Raw genomic sequence first — 18,803 nt, 5'->3', positions numbered from 1 at the left:
GTTCTGAACTTCCTAGTTTATAAGTATTGAAGTTGAGAACACACTAAAAAATTCTTTGTGTCCTTGTAAGCACATGATTTTGGCATTTTTGAAAGAGTGCTGAAGGCTGTTTCCTAGTTTAAGAACAAAACTGATTAAGCTTTTCTCACACAGTGCTTCTTAACAGGGGCACTATTGGCATTTAGGGCAAGACAATTCTTTGTTGTGCAGGACTGTTGTGTGCATTGTAGGACATTTAGCTCCCCTGGCCCTGCCCACTAAAATGCCAAAAGTGCCCACCCCACACCCCCGCCATTGTGACAATAGCGCCACCCTGAGAAGAGCCTCCTTCCCCCTAAATTTTCACATGCCCTTAATGGAGAACCACTGGGAGTCTCACTCAGATATATTTAGTGAAGCAGCTCACAGTATCATCAGCTTCCATTTAGGAATTTCAAGCTTTTACAAGCTAAAAATTCATTATTCTTGATCATCAGTGTGTCATCTCTTGAATCAAATAGCCTCGATAGCAAGAGTAACTGTAGTTGTTTTTTCTGTTCTACCCAAAATGTGTACTTTAAAGGGCACCATTAACATCAAAAGGTAATATTCCATAAATGACACCAAGAGAAATAATCCAGAGTCTGAAAATAGCATAAAATCTCACACATTTCAAAGAATGTATTGTCTCATTTTAAAATTAGTCATTTTCAGATTTGAAAAAAACAGCATATGGTTTTAGAGTCTGTTCATACATACCTTTGCTGCCTTTTATGGCTAAATTAAAATTTATTAGGTTAAATTGAAAGCTATTTGTAACTTGGTTGGTTTCATTTATTAAAATGTGGTCATTCAGTATGTTGGCCAGGGGAGCAGAAGGCATGGTTTGGAGGTTTTCCCATGTTCAGCACTTCTCCAAAATGGATTAATAAAGTTCTTACTCCCATAAGGGGACTGTACTTTTTCCTACTCACCTCCCTCAACTGTCTAGTAATTAGTATTGCTTTAGCATATAATAAGGGCGCTACAACTAAATATCAGTGTTTTTCATGAGTGTTTTTATATTTTGAGTGTGTGGATTTGAATAAGGAAAGCTATCCAAAAATTCTCCCAGTGCTTTTGAGTTTTTAGCTTAAAATATAAATGCTCCTTGGACCAAGAACTACGGTTGAACTGTTGCAGAATAAAAGTTTGAGAATTGTGAGACTTGGCTTGCATATTGGGATGCTATTTATTTGCCAAATTATTGTCAGTTGTTTTGGCCAGAGCATATGGCATAGCTGTTGTATTGGAAAACAAAACAAAACAAAACAAACTTAAAATTCTTTTTTTATTAGAAAAGTTAAATATAGAAAAAAGTACAATATAATATCACCCAGTATTAACAAATATTAGTTAGTGAAAACTGTGGAAAATTGTTAAAGAGATGGGAATATCAGATTACCTTACCTGCCTCCTGAGAAACATGTGTGCAGGTCAGGAAGCAACAGTCAGAACTGGACATGGGACAACAGACTGGTTGAAAATTGGGAAAGGAAAAAAAAAAAAAAAGAAAATTGGGAAAGGAGTACGACAAGGCTGTATATTGTCACCCTGCTCTTTTAACTTATATGTAGAGTACATCATGTGAAATGCCAGGTTGGATGAGTCACAAGCTGGAATCAAGACTGCCGGGAGAAATATCAACACCCTCAGATATGCAGGTGATAACCACTCTAATGGCAGAAAATGAAAGGAAACTAAAGAGCCTCTTGATGAGGGTGAAAGAGGAGAGTGAAAAAACTGGCTTAAAACTCAACATTAAAAAAACTAATATCATAGCAGCCAATCCCATCAGATCATGGCAAATAGAAGAGGGAAAAGTGGGAAGCAGTGACTTTATTTTCTTGGACTCTAAAATCACTGAGGACGGTGACAGTAGCCATGAAATTAAAAGACATTTGCTCTTTGAAAGGAAAGCTGTGACAAACTTAGTGTATTAAAAAGCAGAGACATCACTGTGCCAACAAAGGTGCATATAGTCAAAGCTATGTTTTTTTCCATGTGCGGATGTGAGACATGGACCATAAAGAAGGCTAAGTGCCAGAGAATTGATGGTTTTGAATTGTGCTGGCGAAGACTCTTCAGAGTCCTTTGGACAGAAAAGAGATCAAACCAGTCAATCCTAAAGGAAATCAACCCTAAATATTCACTGGAAGGACTGATGGTGAAGTTGAAAGGTCCAATACTTTGGCCACCTGATGCGAAGAACTAACTCATTAGAAAAGACTCTGATGCTGGGAAAGATTGAAGGCAGGAGGAGAAGGGGACGACAGAGGATGAGATAGTTGTATGGTGTCACTGACTCCATGGACATGATTGAACAAGCTCCGGGAGTTGGTGATGGACAGGGAAGCTTGGCATGCTGCAGTCCTTAGGGTCCCAAAGAGTCGGACACGACTGAGCAACTGAACTGAGCTAACTCAATGGATATGACTTTAAGCAAACTCTGGGAGATAGTGAAGGACAAGGAAGCCTTGAGCACTGCAATATATGGGAAGCTGCAAAGAGTCAGACACAACTTAGCGACTGAACAACAATAACAGCAAGTTAGTGAAAAAATAATAAAGTTAGCAAACGTATTTGTTCTGATATTTTAATAAAAATGAACAAAACATTATTTCTATAATACAAGTCTCCTTTTTTCCTTTTCTTATTTCATTTTTCTTCTTTGCCACCAAGGCAACTACTACGATGAATTTAGTGACTAGCTTTCTACTTCTTGCTTTTAGACATTTACTATAAATATGTACCTTTAAATAATAATTTAAAGAAGAACTATACAAAAAAACATCTTAATGACCCGGATAACTATGATGGATGGTATGGTCACTTACCTAGAGCCAGGCATCCTGGAATGTGAAGTTAAAGGGACCTTAAGAAGCATCACTATGAACAAAGCTAGTGAAGGTGATGGAATTCTAGTTGAGCTATTTCAAGTCCTAAAAGATGATGCTGTGAAAGTGCTGCACTCAGTATGCCAGCAAGTTTGGAAAACTCAGCAGTGGTCGCAAGACTGGAAAAGGTGAGTTTTCATTCCAATCCTAAAGATGGTCACTGCTAAAGAATGTTCAAACTACTGCACAATTGTACTCATTTCGCATGCTAGCAAGGTCATGTTCAGAATCCTCCAAACTAGGCTTCAGTAGTCTATGAACTGAGAACTTTGAGATATACAAGCTGGATTTAGAAAAAGAGGAAGCAGAAACCAAATTGCCAACATCTGTTGGATCATAGAAAAAGCAAGAGAGTTCCAGAAAAACATCTACGTCTGCCTCATTGACTACACCAAAGCCTTTGACTGTGTGGATCACTGTGGAAAATTCTGAAAGAGATGGGAACACCAGACCACCTTACCTGCTTCTTGAGAAATCTGTATGCAGGTCAAGAAGCGACAGTTAGAAGATAATATGAAACAAAAGACTGGTTCAAAATTGGGAGAGGAGTGCTTCAAGGCTGTATATTATTACCCTGTTTATTTAACTTATATGCAGAGTACATCATGCAGAATGCTGGGCTGGGTGAAGCAGAGCTGGAATCAAGATTGCTGGGAGAAATATCAATAACTTCAGATATGCAGATGACACCACCCTTATGGCAGAAAGCGAAGAGGAACTAAAGAGGCTCTTGATGAAAGTGAAAGAGGAGAGTGAAAATGCTGGCTTAAAACTCAACATTCAAAAAATGAAGATCATGGCATCTAGTCTCATCACTTCATGGCATATAGATGGGGAAACAATGGAAACAATGAAAGAGTTAATTTTCTTGGGCTCCAAAATCACTGCAGATGGTGACTGCAGCCATGAAATAAAAAAGACGCTTGTTCCTTGGAAGAAAAGCTATGACCAACCTAGACAGCATATTAAGAAGCAGAGATGTTACTTTGCTGACAGTAGTCAGTCTAGTCAAAGCTATGGTTTTTCCAGTAGTCATGTGTGGATGTGAGAGTTGGACCATAAAGAAGGCTGAACACCGAAGAATTGATGCTTTTGAACTGTGGTGTTGGAGAAGGATCTTGAGAGTCCCCTGGACTGCAAAGAGATCAAACCAGTCCATCCTAAAGGAGATCAGTCCTGAATATTCACTGGAAGGATGGATGCTGAAGCTCCAATACTTTGGGCGACCTGATTGGAAGAACTGACTAATTAGAAAAGACCCTGATGCTGGGAAAGATTGAAGGCAGGAGGAGAAGGGGGTGAAAGAGGATGAGATGGTTGGATGTCATCACCGACTCAATGGACATGAGTTTGAGCAAGCTCCAGGAGATGGTGAAGGACAGGCAAGCCTGGCATGCTGTGGTCCATGGGGTTACAAAAAGTCAGACTGGGCTGAGCGGCTCAACAGCAACAAAATAATAATTATAGTAACTAATGGGCTTGAATGCTTACTACTTGCCAGACACTGTTCATTTAACCAATAACCTTATGGTGACTGTAATGAATTAATACATAGAAAATGTTACAGGAAGTATAAAGTGAAAGTGTTAGTTGCTCAGTCATGTTAGACTTTGAGACCCCATGGACTAGCCCATCAAGCTCCTCTATCCATGGAATTCTCCAGGTGAGAATACTGGAGTGGGTAGCCATTCCCTTCTCTAGAGGATTTTTCCGACCCGGGCATCAAACCGAGTCTTCTGCACTACAGACAGATTCTTTACCGTCTGAGCCTCTGGAGAAGTCCATATAATGCAGGTACTAGTTTATTTCCATTTTGTAAATAATGTAGAGGTTTTAAAATAACTTGGCTGGGTTCATATAGCTGCAAGCTACAGATTGAGGATTTGAAGCCAGATTTGTCTGGAGGCTATACCTTTAATCATGTATACCTTTGCAGAAGGAAATGGCAACCCACTCCAGTATTTTTGCCTGGAAAATTCCATGGACAGAGGAGCCTGGTGAGCTATAGTTCATGGGGTTGCAAAGAGTCAGACAAGACTGAACACACATACATACACCAAGTCCCGTTTCCCACTCCCCGCCCTGCTTGTCTACTTTTATTCCTGATTAGAGTCTTAGCCTCTGCAGGGACTACTTTTGGAACCTCATCCTCAGGTTCCTCAGGTCCCGGCCAGCAGGGAGGCCTCGGAGTCTGCTTTGGAGGTGTTGCTGGTGCCCGCTTGGGAACCTGGATGCCTCTGCTTTACAGCGCTCTCCTGGCAGGGCACAGGGAAGCAGCAGGTGGCCATGCGCTCCATTTGTTCCCTGAGCTGGCTCCCGTGTGATTACTACCTCTTCTCCATGTCACCTTCAGTGTGGAAGCCTCCTTGGCCCTTCCTCTAAGCTGAGGTTCACCTCTCTGAAAAGGAAGCTTGGGCATTGCTGCACTATGTTGATCTCTGCAAAAGCAAGATGCATTTTCTCCTAAGGTCTGTGGCAGTCAACTCCCAAATGAAGCAAGTATGTACCTTTAGCAATCCTGCCTCTTTATAAATATATGTTATTTTGTATGTATTTAAAAATTAATTAATTATTTTGGCCGTGTCAGGTCTTGGTTGTGGCATGCGGGCTTCTCTCTAGTGTGAGAACTCTGGAGTATGTGGGCTCTCTAGTTGTGGCTCACCGGCTCAGTAGTTGAGGCATTCAGGCTTAGTCTAATAATTTTTATTTATTTATTTAATTTATTTGCTTTTGACTGTGCTGGGTCTTTGCTGCAACCCGGGCCTTGGTCTAATTGCCGCAAGCGGGGGCCGCTTTCTGGTTTCCGTTCGTGGGCTTCTCACTGTGGCGGCCTCTCTTGCTGTAAAGCAGGGGTTCCAGGGATGTGGGCCTTAGTAGATGCTGCCAGTGGGCTCATTAGCTGTGGCTCCCAGGCTCCAGAGCACGGGCTCAACAGTTGGCCCAGGCCCAGCTGCTTTGTGGCAGGTGGGAACCTTCTGGACTAGGGATTGAGTCTGAATCTCCCATGTGGCTACTGAGCCACCCGTATACTTTAAAAATATATTAAAAAATGAAAATGGTATCATTCTATAGGGATAGTCCTATAATTTTGGGGGTAACTTCTTAAAAATTGTTTTCAGTTCAGTTTTAATGATACCGTGAACTACAACTTGCGTCTTTCTACTTCCACTCAATATTGCTTTTTTTAGCCCATTCTATTTTTTAAACTATTTCTTTCAATTGACGCTTAGTTAACTTAAAATATATTGCTTTTAGATGTAGAGCAAAGTGATCCAGTTTTACATATATATGTTTGTCTATTCTTTTCCATTATAGGTTATTACAAGATACTGAATGTAGTTTCCGATGGAGGAGCCTGGTAGGCTGCAGTCCATGGGGTTGCTGAGGGTCGGATACGACTGAGCGACTTCACTTTCACTTTTCACTTTCCTGCATCGGAGAAGGAAATGGCAACCCACTCCAGTGTTCTTGCCTGGAGAATCCCAGGGACGGGGGAGCCTGGTGGGCTGCCGTCTATGGGGTCGCACAGAGTCGGACACGACTGAAGTGACTTAGCAGTAGCAGTGTTATACAATAGTCCTTATAGCATAAGGGGACTCTATTCAATACTCTGTAATGACCTCTATGGGAAAAGAATCTAAAAAAGAGTGAATATATGTATATGGATAACTGATTCACTTTGTTGTACAGCAGAAACTAATACAACATTGTAAATCAACTATACTCCAATAAAAATTTTAAAAAAAGAGGTGGGGTGTGTGTGTGTGATACATACACACATACAGTGGAATATTAGCCATAAAAATTGAAGTAATGTCATTTTTAGCAACATGGATGGAGCTAGAGATAATCATGTTAAGTGATGCAAGTCAGAGAAAGACAAATATATGATGTCACATATGTGGGAATCTAAAAAAAAATGATATAAATGAAATTACTTTCACAATAGAAATACACTCACAGACATAGAAAACAAACTTACAGTACCAAAGGGGATGGAAGGGGCAGGGTAAATTAGGAGTTTGAAATTAGCAGATACACACTTCAGTTCAGTTTAGTTCAGTCACTCAATCGTGTCCAACTCTTTGTGATCCCATGAACCGCAGCACCCCAGGCCTCCCTGTCCATCACCAACTCCCAGAGTCCACCCAAACCCATGTCCATTGGGTAGGTGATGCCATCCAACCATCTTATCCTCTGTTGTCCCCTTCTCCTCCTGCCCTCAATCTTTCCCAGCATCAGGGTCTTTGCAAATGAGTCAGCTCTTCGCATCAGGTGGCCAAAGTATTGGAGTTTCAGCTTCAACATCATATAAAATAGATAAACAATAAGGACTATTGTATAACACTGCTACTGCTAAGTCACTTCAGTCGTGTCCGACTCTGTGCAACCCCATAGACGGCAGCCCACCAGGCTCCCCCGTCCCTGGGATTCTCCAGGCAAGAACACTGGAGTGGGTTGCCATTTCCTTCTCCGATGCAGGAAAGTGAAAAGTGAAAGTGAAGTCGCTCAGTCATATCCAACTCTTAGCGACCCCACGGACTGCAGCCTACCAGGCTCCTCCATCCATGGGATTTTCCAGGCAAGAGTACTGGAGTGGGGTGCCACTGCCTTCTCCACTTATGCTATACAGGAGGTCCTTTTTAGTTCCCTATTTTATATATAGTAGTGTGCATATATCAATCCACATCTCCCAATTTTCCCTCTCACCCTCTCCCCTCTAGTAACCGTAAGTTTGTTTTCTATATTTATGACTCTGTTTCTGTTTTGTAAAAAAGTTCCTTTATACCCTTTTTTAAAATTGCACATTATACCACATCATCTTTATCCATTGATCTGTTGAAGGCCTTAGATTTCTTCCATGTCTTGGCTATTGTAAATATTGCTGCAATGAACATTGGGGTATATATATCTTTTTTTTTTTCTTTAAAAAATTATTGAAGTATAGCTGATTTACGGAGAAGGCAATGGCAACCCACTCCAGTACTCTTGCCTGGAAAATCCCATGGACAGGGGAACCCCGTAGGCTGCAGTCTATGGGGTCGCTAGGTGTCGGACAGGACTGAGCTACTTCACTTTCACTTTTCACGTTCATGCATTGGAGAAGGAAATGGCAACCCACTCCAGTATTCTTGCCTGGAGAATCCCAGGGATGGGGGAGCCTGGTGGGCTGCCATCTATGGGGTCGCACAGAGTCGGACACGACTGATGCGACTTAGCAGCAGCTGAGTTACAGTATTGTGTTAGTTTCAGGAATACAGCACAGTGATTCCATTATACATGTATATATCTCTATTCTGTTTTGGAATCTTTCCCCTTCTATGTTATTAAAAAGTGTTGAATATAAGTTCCCTGTGCTATACAATAGGCCCTATTGATTATCTGTTTTATATATCGCAGTGTATATCTGTTAATCCCAAGCTCCGAATTTATCCCTTCCCACCTTTCCCCTTTGATAATCATAAATTTGTTTTCTATATCTGTGTGTCTATTTCTGTTTTATAAATAAGTTCATTTGTATCTTTCTTTCTTTTTTTTTAGATTCCACATATAAATGATATCATATTTGTCTTTCTCTGTCTGGCTTGCTTCAGTTTGCGTGATATCTCCAGGTGCATCCATTTGCTGCAAATGGCATTATTTCTTTCTTTTTTATGGCTAATACTTCTTTGTGTGTGTGTGTACATATGCTACATTTTCTTTATCCATCCCTCTGTCAGTGAACATTTAGGTTACTTCCATGTCTTGGCTATTATAAATAGTCTTTTAATGAACGTTGGGGTGCGTATATCTTTTCAAAGTATAATTTTTTCTGGATTCAGGAGTGGGATTACAGGATCATATCGTAGTTCTATATTTAGTTTTTAAAGTAGCCTCCATACTGTTCTCCATAGTGGTTCTACCAATTTGTATTCCCACCAACAGGGCAGGGAAGGGTTCCCCTTTCTCCACATCCTCTCCAGCATTTATTGTTTGTAGATATTTTGATGATGCCCATTCTGATTGGTGTGAGGTGATATCTCATTGTAGTTTTGATTTGCATTTCTCCAGTAGTGATGTTGAGCATTTTTTCATGTGCTGTTGGCCATCTGTATGTCTTCTTTGGAGAAATGTCTATTTAGGTCTTCTGCCCACTTTTTGATTTGAGTTTTTCTTTTTTTTGCTATTGAGTTGGATGAACTGTTTATATATTTTGGAGATTAATTTCTTGTCAGTTGCTTTGTTTTGAAAATATTTTCTTCCATTCTGTATTTTTGTAAAGTTTCTTTTAATTTCTTGTCAGTTGCCTTGTTTTGAAAATATTTCCTCCCATTCTGTATTTTTCTAAAGTTTTTTCTTTTCCATCTCTGTCTAAATAATAATCGGCCTGGCCGCCTTCTGCACTCAAGTCCTGATTTTCTTTTCTATGCAGATGACTATAACTTTTAACTCTCTTAGTGGAAGAAACACTGAACTAAGTAATAATGAAATGGAGAAAGCTTGAGCTTTGGTTCTAGGTGGACCTTGATTACAGTGCTGATTCTACTAGCTGTTTTTCCTTAGACAAGTTACTTTAACTCCTGAGCCTACATTTCTTTTTCTGTAACTTGGGGAAAATCCTCAAAAAAATTCTCAAAATACACCTACTTGGTGGTATATTTTGAGGATTAAATGAGAAAATGCTTGTGAAATTCTTGGTGGTTTTTTAAAAAAAGGTTTTTTATAAGCTATTAATATTCTCCTTCCTTGCTGTAGAGGATCTTCAACTCTTAGTGCACATTAGAATTTCTGGGAAACTTGGTAAAATTTCCAGGCCTCACTCCAAGAGTGAGTAGTAGGTCAAGGTTGAGACCTAGGAATCTGAGTTTTAAACAAAATCCTTGGGTAATTTTGAAGCAGATGATCAACTTTTAGAGATGCGCTATCCTTGATTCCATGTCTAGCTTTGCTAGTAAATAACTTAGAGCTGTGGGCACATAATTTCCAGTTTCTGGTCCTTGTGTTTATTCAAGTATAAAATGAACTTTATGGTCTCTCTTGGCTGTAAAATTTTAAAAATGTTGATCTTATTATGTTAAATTTTTGAACTGGTGATCTGTTGCCACTTCTTGGCAGAAGTTCAGTAGAGGTACTTTAGGAACTTGGATTATGCTTCTTTCTATGAAGACTGGTGAAACTAGCTTAAGCAAAAGTAATTTAAAGATATGGGGATAGCTTGTGAAACCTTAACTGCCAGGATGCAGTTAGGCCTCAGGAATCAGGAACTAGATAGAACACATTAGGAAAATCAAGAAGTTCTTGCTGTCTCTTTTTTTCTTTACAAATTGGCCTCAGTCCCTTGGCTTTTTGTGCCTTCAAGGCTGCATGGTAGAAAATAGACATGGACAACATCGCCTGAGTTTACATTGCTTTCATTTTAGAAAGCAGCCAGACTGAGGCTGGAATATCTTAATTCCAATTCCAAATTGCCAGGAAAGGAAATGTGATTGGTCCATATTGGGTAGAAGGCCACCAGCTTTCGCTACATCAGGGTCATAGTATAAGGATGGTCTTGTGAGCCCTGCCACTAATTCTCCATGATTGGAGGTTGGTAGAGGTAGTCTGAGTTAGGTATTCATAACATTTACAAATCATTTCACTAATTGTAGGATCACAATGTAGTATTTTGCATAGGACTCATAACTGATTCTTTTTAAAATGTTCTTTTCAATACTAATTTAATTTTTATTATATTGGAATATAGTTGATTAATAATGTGTTCGTTTCAGGTGTACAGCAAAGTGATTCAGTTATACATATATGTGTGTATGGTTTCTCAAATTCTTTTCCTGTTTAGGGAATTACAGAGTATTCTGTGCTATACACTATGTCCTAATTGGTTATCTATTTTAAACATAGCTGTGTGTGCATGTCAATCCCAAATTCTCAATCTATCCCTCCCCCTCCCCCTTCTCCTCTGATAACCATAAGTTCATTGTCTGAGAGTCTGTTTCTATTTTGTAAATAAGTTTGTTTATATCATATATTTTTTATATTCTGCATATAAGAGATACCACATGAAATTTGTCTTTTCTGTCTGATTTCACTTAGTACGATACCTCGAAGTCCATCCAGGTTGCTGCAAATAGCACTGAGTTCAGTTCAGTTCAGTTGCTCAGTCGTGTCCGACTCTTTGCAACCCCATGAACCACAGCACGCCAGGCCTCCCTGTCCATTACTAACTCCCGGAGTCCACCCAAACCCATGTCCATCGAATTGATGATGCCATCCAACCATCTCATCCTCTGTCGTCCCCTTCTCCTCCTGCCCTCAATCTTTCCTAGCATCAGGATCTTTTCCAGTGAGTCAGCTCTTTGCATCAGGTGGCCAAAGTATTGGAATTTGAGCTTCAACGTCAGTCCTTCCAATGAACACCCAGGACTGATCTCTAGGATGGACTGGTTGGATCTCCTTGCAGTCCAAGGGACTCTCAAGAGTCTTCTCCAACACCACAGTTCAAAAGCATCAATTCTTCGGTGCTCAGCTTTCTTTATAGTCCAACTCTCACATCCATACATGACCACTGGAAAAACCATAGCCTTGACTAGACAGACCTTTGTTGGCAAAGTAATGTCTCTGCTTTTTAATATGCTGTCTGGGTTGGTCCTAACTGTTTCATTCTTTTTAGTTGCTGAGTAATATTCCATTGTATATATGTACCACATCTTTATCCATTCATCTGTCAGTGGACATTTAGGTTGCTTCCATGTCTTGGCTATTGTAAATGGCACTGAAATGAACATTAGAGTGCATGTATCCTTTCGAACCATGGTTTTCTCAGGTTCGAGAAAAATCCCAGGAATGGAATTGTTGGATCATATGGTAGCTGTATTTTTAGTTCTTGAGGAACCTCCATACTGTTCTGTATAATGACTGTACCATTTCCACCAACAGTACAGGAGAGTTCCCTTCTTTCTACACCCTGTCCAGTATTTATCTGACTGGTGTGAGGTGATATATATATATATATATATATATTAAAATTTATTTATTTTTGACTGTGCTGAGTCTTTGTTGCTGCACAGGTTTTCTCTAGTTGCAGCAGGCAGGGTCTGTTCTCTAGCTGCAGTGCAAGGGCTTCTCATTGTGGTGGCTTCCCTTGTGGAACATGGCTTCTAGGGCACTTGGGCTTCATTAATTGCAGCGTGTGGACTCAGTAGTTGTGGCTCCCAGACTCCAGAACACAGGCTCAGTAGTTGTAGCGAACAGCTTTTAGTTGCTCCACAGCATATGAGATCTTCCTGGATCAGGGTTCAAACCCATGTCTCCTGCACTGGCAGGCAGATTCTTTACCATTGAGCCACAAGGGAAGCCTGATATCATGTAGCTTTGATTTGCATTTCTCTAATAAGTAGCAGTGTTGAGCATCTTTTCATGTGCTTTTTGGCCATCTGTATGTCTTTGGAGAAATGTCTGTCTAGATCTGTTTTTTTTTTTTTTTTTTGAGCTGTATGAGCTGTTGTAAATTTTGGGGATTAATCACTTAGTCATTGCATTGTTGGCAAATATTTTCTTCCATTTTGTAGGTTGTCTTTTTTTTTATGGTGTCCTTTGCTGTTTAAAAGCTTATGAGTTTAACTTGGTCCCATTTGTTTATTTCCATTATTCTAGGAAATCTATTGAAAAAGTAATTCTGTAATTTATGTCAAGTGTTCTGCCTACATTTTCCTCTAAGAGTTTTATAAGTGCTGGGAAAGCTGGACAGCTACATGTAAGAAAATTAAATTAGAACATTCTTTAACATCAAACACAAAACTAAACTCAAAATGGATTAATTAAACCTAAATATAATTGATTCTTGTGGGAAAAAGTAGTAGAGACAGACTAAAAGGAAAAGTGGGCTTTTGTTTTTATTGTTCATCAGGTACCAGAATGGTAGAGCCTTCTGTGGTCATTTCTGCTAGACTGGGTTGTTTAATCAAGAGTGGCTTTTTAAATTGCCTTTGGATATAGTTTTTTTCTTTTAAAATTATATAATTTTAAAATGTAAAATATTTATCATCCTTGTTTTATATATTTGAACTTGACTTTTTCAAATGAAGAGAAAATTATGTGAGACTGTGAAGGGCATTGGCAAGAGTACAAGTTTTTAAATCAGACAGTCTGGCATTTTAGTGTTATCTCTGTCATTTAGTGACTGTATGATTATTTGACCTCTCTGCAAAATAAGCATTATAATCTTTGTATCATGGGTTACTTGAGAATCAAATGACATAACATATGTACAACTCTCATACTGTTTCCTAGATAGTAGGTGCTCAGTAAATCATGGCTATATCATTGTTTTTTGAAGGTAAAGGCATAAGGTGTTTTTTAGGTCTGAAAATCAGTAACTAGACTATAAGAGAGGCAGTACTTTTACATTAATATACTGTATGCATGTGTTTAGTTTTTATTAATGTTTTTAATGAAATATTATTTTGATCTCTTGTTTAGTGTCAAGCCAGAAGAGAAGTAAAACTCAACAAAAACTTATTATGTATGGAATTCATTCTTAAAAGAAGAAACAAGTGATTATTGAAGACTATGGATCGGAGCAAACGGAATTCAATTGCAGGATTTCCTCCACGTGTGGAGCGTCTTGAGGATTTTGAAGGTGGTAGTGGAGGGGATGGGAACATGACCCAAGTGGGAAGAATTTGGCCCTCCTCATATCGAGCTCTTATAAGTGCCTTTTCTAGACTGACACGTTTAGATGACTTCACCTGTGAAAAAATAGGGTCTGGCTTCTTCTCTGAAGTGTTCAAGGTGAGTGATGCCACAGTTATTCTCATATTGTCTTGTTGAGGGTCAGTTTCACTGCAGAGTTCACAGCTATGTTTCGTTAGGAAGTAGGCTTTGCCTTGTCAGGGGACTGTGGATCTTGAGTAGTATTGTAAACTCCTCTTGAGCTATCTGTTAACTTGCAAGATATTTTATTTATTTTAACTATAAAAATAATCCATACTGGTCAAAAATTAAAATAACATAGGAGCATCTTCCACTCCTCCAGAATTTTTCATCATCCAAAATGGAAACTTTGTATGCATTAAAAAGAAAAACTCCCTCTAGTACCCTTAGCCCATGTTAATATTTGTTCTACCTAATGTCTCTATGAATATGTCTATCCTAGGAACCTCATATAATGGAATTATAATATTTGTTCTTTTGTGCCTGGAATTCCCTTGTCATCCAGTGGTTACAACTTGGTGCTGTCACTGCCGGGCCTGTGTTTTATCTGTGGTTGGGGAACTGAGAACCCACCAGCCCTGTGGCATGGCCAAAAAAAAAAAATTTTTTTTTCCATTCAATATTTATTTATTTATTTGGCTGCATTGGGTCTTAGTTGCTTCATTCAGGATCTTTCTTTGAGGTGCATAGACTCTCTAGTTGTGTCTTGTGGGCTCCAGAGCATGTTGGTTCATTAGTTGAGGAGAGCACGTTTAATTGCTTCACATTGTGTGGGATCTTTCCTTTCTTAAGTAATTTTTGTTAATTTTATTTTCTTAGGATATAATTAATCTTACTTAAATTTTTGGATTTGTGGGCATAAATACTTTATGTAATTGATGTGGCACAGGTTTTTTGTTTCCACAATAGCTGTGTTTTCCTTCTTCCATATTAATAGATCTTTTAGTTGGGCACACTGATGGCATTTCCTAGCTTTCCTTATAGCTGGGTTTAACTATATGAGTAGTTCTGTCCAATAGGATATGAGCAGAATTGTCGTATGGGAGCTTTTGGAATTCTTCCTTTGCCACTTCTTATATCCATTTTTCCTTCATATTTGCTGTTGTACATTTTGATCATAGTGTAACCCTACAAATGGAGGCCACCTGTGGCAGTGCAACAAGACAGAGCCTGCATCTTCCATGCCTACATGGAAGAGAGCTGCCTGGTTCTGTACTATCTCCTGGAGTCTCTTTGTAAGAAAAAAATCTTAAGACTTTTAATATTTGGTCCTCTGTTTGCAGCCAAACCTAAGTGTAATTAATACCATATCAATATCTGCCTCCTTCCTCTAATATGGTTTATTTGTGTCTTCTATTTTAAAAATAAAACAACACAAGTTTATTTTAGGTTTCTTCTCAAAGGATTTGCTTAAAAAAAAATTGAGCTAGTTGGGAATTCCCTGGCGATCCAATGGTTAGGACTTGGTGCTTTCACTACCAAGGTCTGGGTTCAACCTCTGGCCAGGGAACTAAGATACCATAAGCCACATGATGTGGCCAAAAACGGGGGAAAAAAAAAGAGGTATCGTTTATTGATAAACTGAAGGCTCAAGAAATATAGGATTCCAGGACCTGTGGGGATAGCTATGAAGTCTCATTGGTCCTGCCTTTGCCCTTGTACCTGTCCCAGGGAAGTTTGTCTGTTTCCACACCTGTTGATAACTCCACCCTGGGCAGAACCTAGCAGTCAGAATATTACCTTTGATTCTGCTGATTATCTTCTGTTTGTGTTATGGTTCACTATTTTCTACTTATATCTGTATTACTTTCTTTCATTTACTTTCTTATTAGATCTAGTGATGTTTTGTTCTTTTTGTAGCTTTTTGAATTTTATTCTTATCTCAGTTTCTCCCAGTCTTTATTATTTTCTTGTGTATACACTTAAGCTTTAAAGTTTCCTCTAGACTTGGCCATATCACAGGTTTTCAGTGTGGTCTCATCATTTCTAAATGTAGTTTGGTTTGATTTCGTTTTGATATGAGAATTATTGAAATAAAAATTTAGAAAGTCTACATGGTGAATTTTCTTTTTGGTAATTGTTTGATATTTAATTTCTAATTTTAGTGCATCATGATCACAGAAAATGGCTTATATGAAATCTGTCTTTGGAGTATAATTTATTTTTTAAAATATTTACTTATTTGGCTGGGTTGGCTCTTTCTTTTTAATTATCTCATGTATTTTTTTTTGTTGCTCTGGCTCTGTTGCTGCCTGTGGGCTTTTTCTAGTTAACGAGCAGGGGCTACCTGTTGTGGTGCACAGGCTTCTTAGTGTGGTGGCTTCTCTTGTGCAGAGCTCAGGCTCTACGCACACGGCCTTCAGTGGTTGTGGCCTGAAGTCCCTAGGAGGGCTCATGGGCTCAGTAGTTGTGGTGCACGGGTTTAGTTGCTCCACAGCATGTAGAATCTTCCTGGACTACGGATCAAACCCATGTTTCCTGCATTGGGAGGCAGATTCTTATCCACTGCACTGCCAGGGAAGTCCTGTGTTGGGTCTTAATTGGATTATGCAGGATCTTTCGTTGCATTGCAGGGACTCGAGTTGTGGCACAAGAGCTCAGTGGTTGTGGTCTACAGGGGTTTAGTTGATCCTCGGCATGTGGAATCTTAGTTCTGAGACCAGGGATTGCACCTGAGTCCTCTGCATTGCAAGGCACATTCTTTTTTTTTTTTTAAACAAAGTTGTTTATTTATTTATTTTTGGCCGTGTAGGGTCTTCATTGCTGCAGGCAGCCTTTCTCTAGTTGCAGTGCGTGGGCTTCTCTTTGCAGTGGCTTCTCTTGTTTCGGCTCAGGGACTCTAGAGCAGGTGGGCTCAGTAGTGAGTGGCAGCTTGCAAGGTCTGGAGCTCAGGCTCATTAGTTGTGGCACAAGGGCCTACCTGCCCTGTGTCATGTGGAATCTTCCTGGACCGGGGATCAAACCCATGTGCCCATGTGCAAGGCGAATTCTTAACCACTGAACCACCAGGAATGTCCAACAAGGCAGATTCTTAACCACTGGACCATCAAGAAAGCCTCTGGAATATAATTTAGATTTTGTTTCGATATAGCACAAGGTCAGATTTTCTTGAATGCCACAAATATATTTGAAACAAATATGAATTTCTGTTTGTTTGATTGCATGAAGTTCTGTGTACCTCTATTAGATTAAGCTTTTGTATTGTTATTCAAATGTTATATGACCTTATTTATTATAGTCTAATCTATTTCTTTGAAAAAAGTCTATTAATATTTCCTAATGTGTTTATAGATTCTCCTTGTGTTTCTGTCAGTGTGGTTATTTTGTTTATAGTCCATTTGGTGAAGTATATATTAATAGAAATTCTTGTTTATTATTGGATTGTACACTGTAGATAGATTGTATATTTTATAAATGCTAGTTTTCTATTTTTGTCCCACTTTATGCTGTTAGCTTTGATTTCTACTCTATCTGATATCAATATTATATACCTTCTTCCTCACTATATGCATTTATCTGTTGTTTTGGTTATTATTTTCCCAGTATGTCTTTTTCTATCTCTATTTTTATTCTGTCTGTGATAGTACATTTTTTATGTATGTCCTGTGAAATAGTTTTATATTTAATTTTTTTGATCCAAAATTAAATTTGCCCATAAAGAGACAGAGAAATTGTAATCTATTTATATTTATTGTTATTCTATCTTTACACTGAATAAACTCTTAAATGATAATTTAATGAGTATTGAATTTAGGACAGCATTTTCTTCAGCACATTAAAATTATTCTTCCCTTTTTTCGTCTTTTTTTAATTCACCTCTGTTGTCACTAAGTTAGTTGTTAGTTTGGTTGCTTACCCTTTTTAATCAGCCTTTAGAATTATTTTTTCTTCTTTGTTCGGTTTTGATTATATTGGTCTCGGAGCTGATTTATTTTTGTTTATTCTGCTTAGAATGTGGTTTATTCCTTCATTTTAAGAACCATGTGTCTTAAATTCTAGAAAATTCTTGGACATTTTATCTTTTAAAATTCTGCTCTTTTCTTTGGCCTCTTAAGGTCCCATTACATGTATATTGGATTGTCTCGTGCTATCTTTCATGTCTCTTAATTTTTCTCTCGTGTTTTTGTTTCTTTGCCTTTTTGTGCTAGTTTTTTTTAGGGGGGAGTGTGCTGGTGATTTTCAGCCTGTTTTCCTATTTACTTTCTTTTCATTTGGGGCCTACTCTACTATTCAAACTGCTTTTGAGATTTTTTAATTTCAGTTGCTATGTTTTTCTTTTCTAGACTTTCTCTTTTTTTAGCTTTTTTCTTTTAGATTTTATTAAGATACAGTTGGCATATAACAGTGTATTAATTTTCAGTGTATAATATGATTTCATATGAATATATATTGTGAAATGATTACCATAATAGGTTTAGTTAACGTCCATCACGTCATGTATTTGCAGATTCTTTTTTTCTTGTGATGGGAGTTTTGTAGACTTTCTATTTGTGTTTCTTAAGTGCACTTCTCTTTTGTTTCAAATATCCTGTTCCTGCTTTTCTTTGAACATCTAATTTTGTGTAATTTTAATTGAATTTATTTTAAAAATCACATAGTATAAACTTAAAAGGTGTAAAAGGTTATTCAATGAAAAATCATTTGCTTTTTTCTGCCCCTCAGTTTTCTTCTCTCTAGGTAACTGGTATTTAGTGCTTTCTTACATGTCCTTCTAGAGATATTTTGTACTTATGTAGGCAAATACATGTATGTCTGTATGTGTATGTGTGTGTGCATGTTTATATATCAATTATCTATTATTTACCTACTTACTTACCTGCTCCATGGTAGAGGTAGTGTAAGTTCTATGAGGGCAGGTTTCTTTTTTAAATCTCTTTTTATCTCTGCACTGCTGTATCCTGAGTGCTTAGAATTCTACATGGCGTATAGTACTCATTCTTCTACAAGTATCTTAGTTTTGTAGAACTTCTTTTTATGCGTGCTATGAATTGTATTTTCTAAGATTGTAGTGCTTTTTAAGTTAGTTTTTAACAATTTTTTGCAATGTAGAAATAGTTCAGTTTGTTTTTTATTGCCTTCTGTTTCTTTTATTATTAAAAAAGCTCTCTATACTCCTATGTTATAAATAACATTATAATTTTTTTCTTATCACTTTTATGGTATTACTACTTATGTTTAAATGTTTGATCTATCTGGAAT

General features: G+C 38.2%; 1 protein-coding gene across 1 annotated transcript in view; it reads left to right on the top strand.

Moving 5' to 3' along the window:
- TESK2 (testis-specific kinase 2) overlaps positions 1–18,803 on the top strand; it is a 138,880-nt gene that overhangs the window by 20,269 nt on the left and 99,808 nt on the right. The window contains exon 2 of the mRNA XM_018043579.1: positions 13,371–13,682. Within this exon, the coding sequence (XP_017899068.1) occupies positions 13,461–13,682 (222 nt within the window). The 5' untranslated portion in view covers positions 13,371–13,460. The remainder of the gene's footprint in view (positions 1–13,370; positions 13,683–18,803) is intronic.

Source organism: Capra hircus, chromosome 3 (genome assembly GCF_001704415.2).
Source record: "Capra hircus breed San Clemente chromosome 3, ASM170441v1, whole genome shotgun sequence".
NCBI classification, from domain to species: domain Eukaryota; kingdom Metazoa; phylum Chordata; class Mammalia; order Artiodactyla; family Bovidae; genus Capra; species Capra hircus.
The sequence above is the reverse complement of the archived record's forward strand: the minus strand, read 5'-3'. Positions and strand labels throughout refer to the sequence as shown.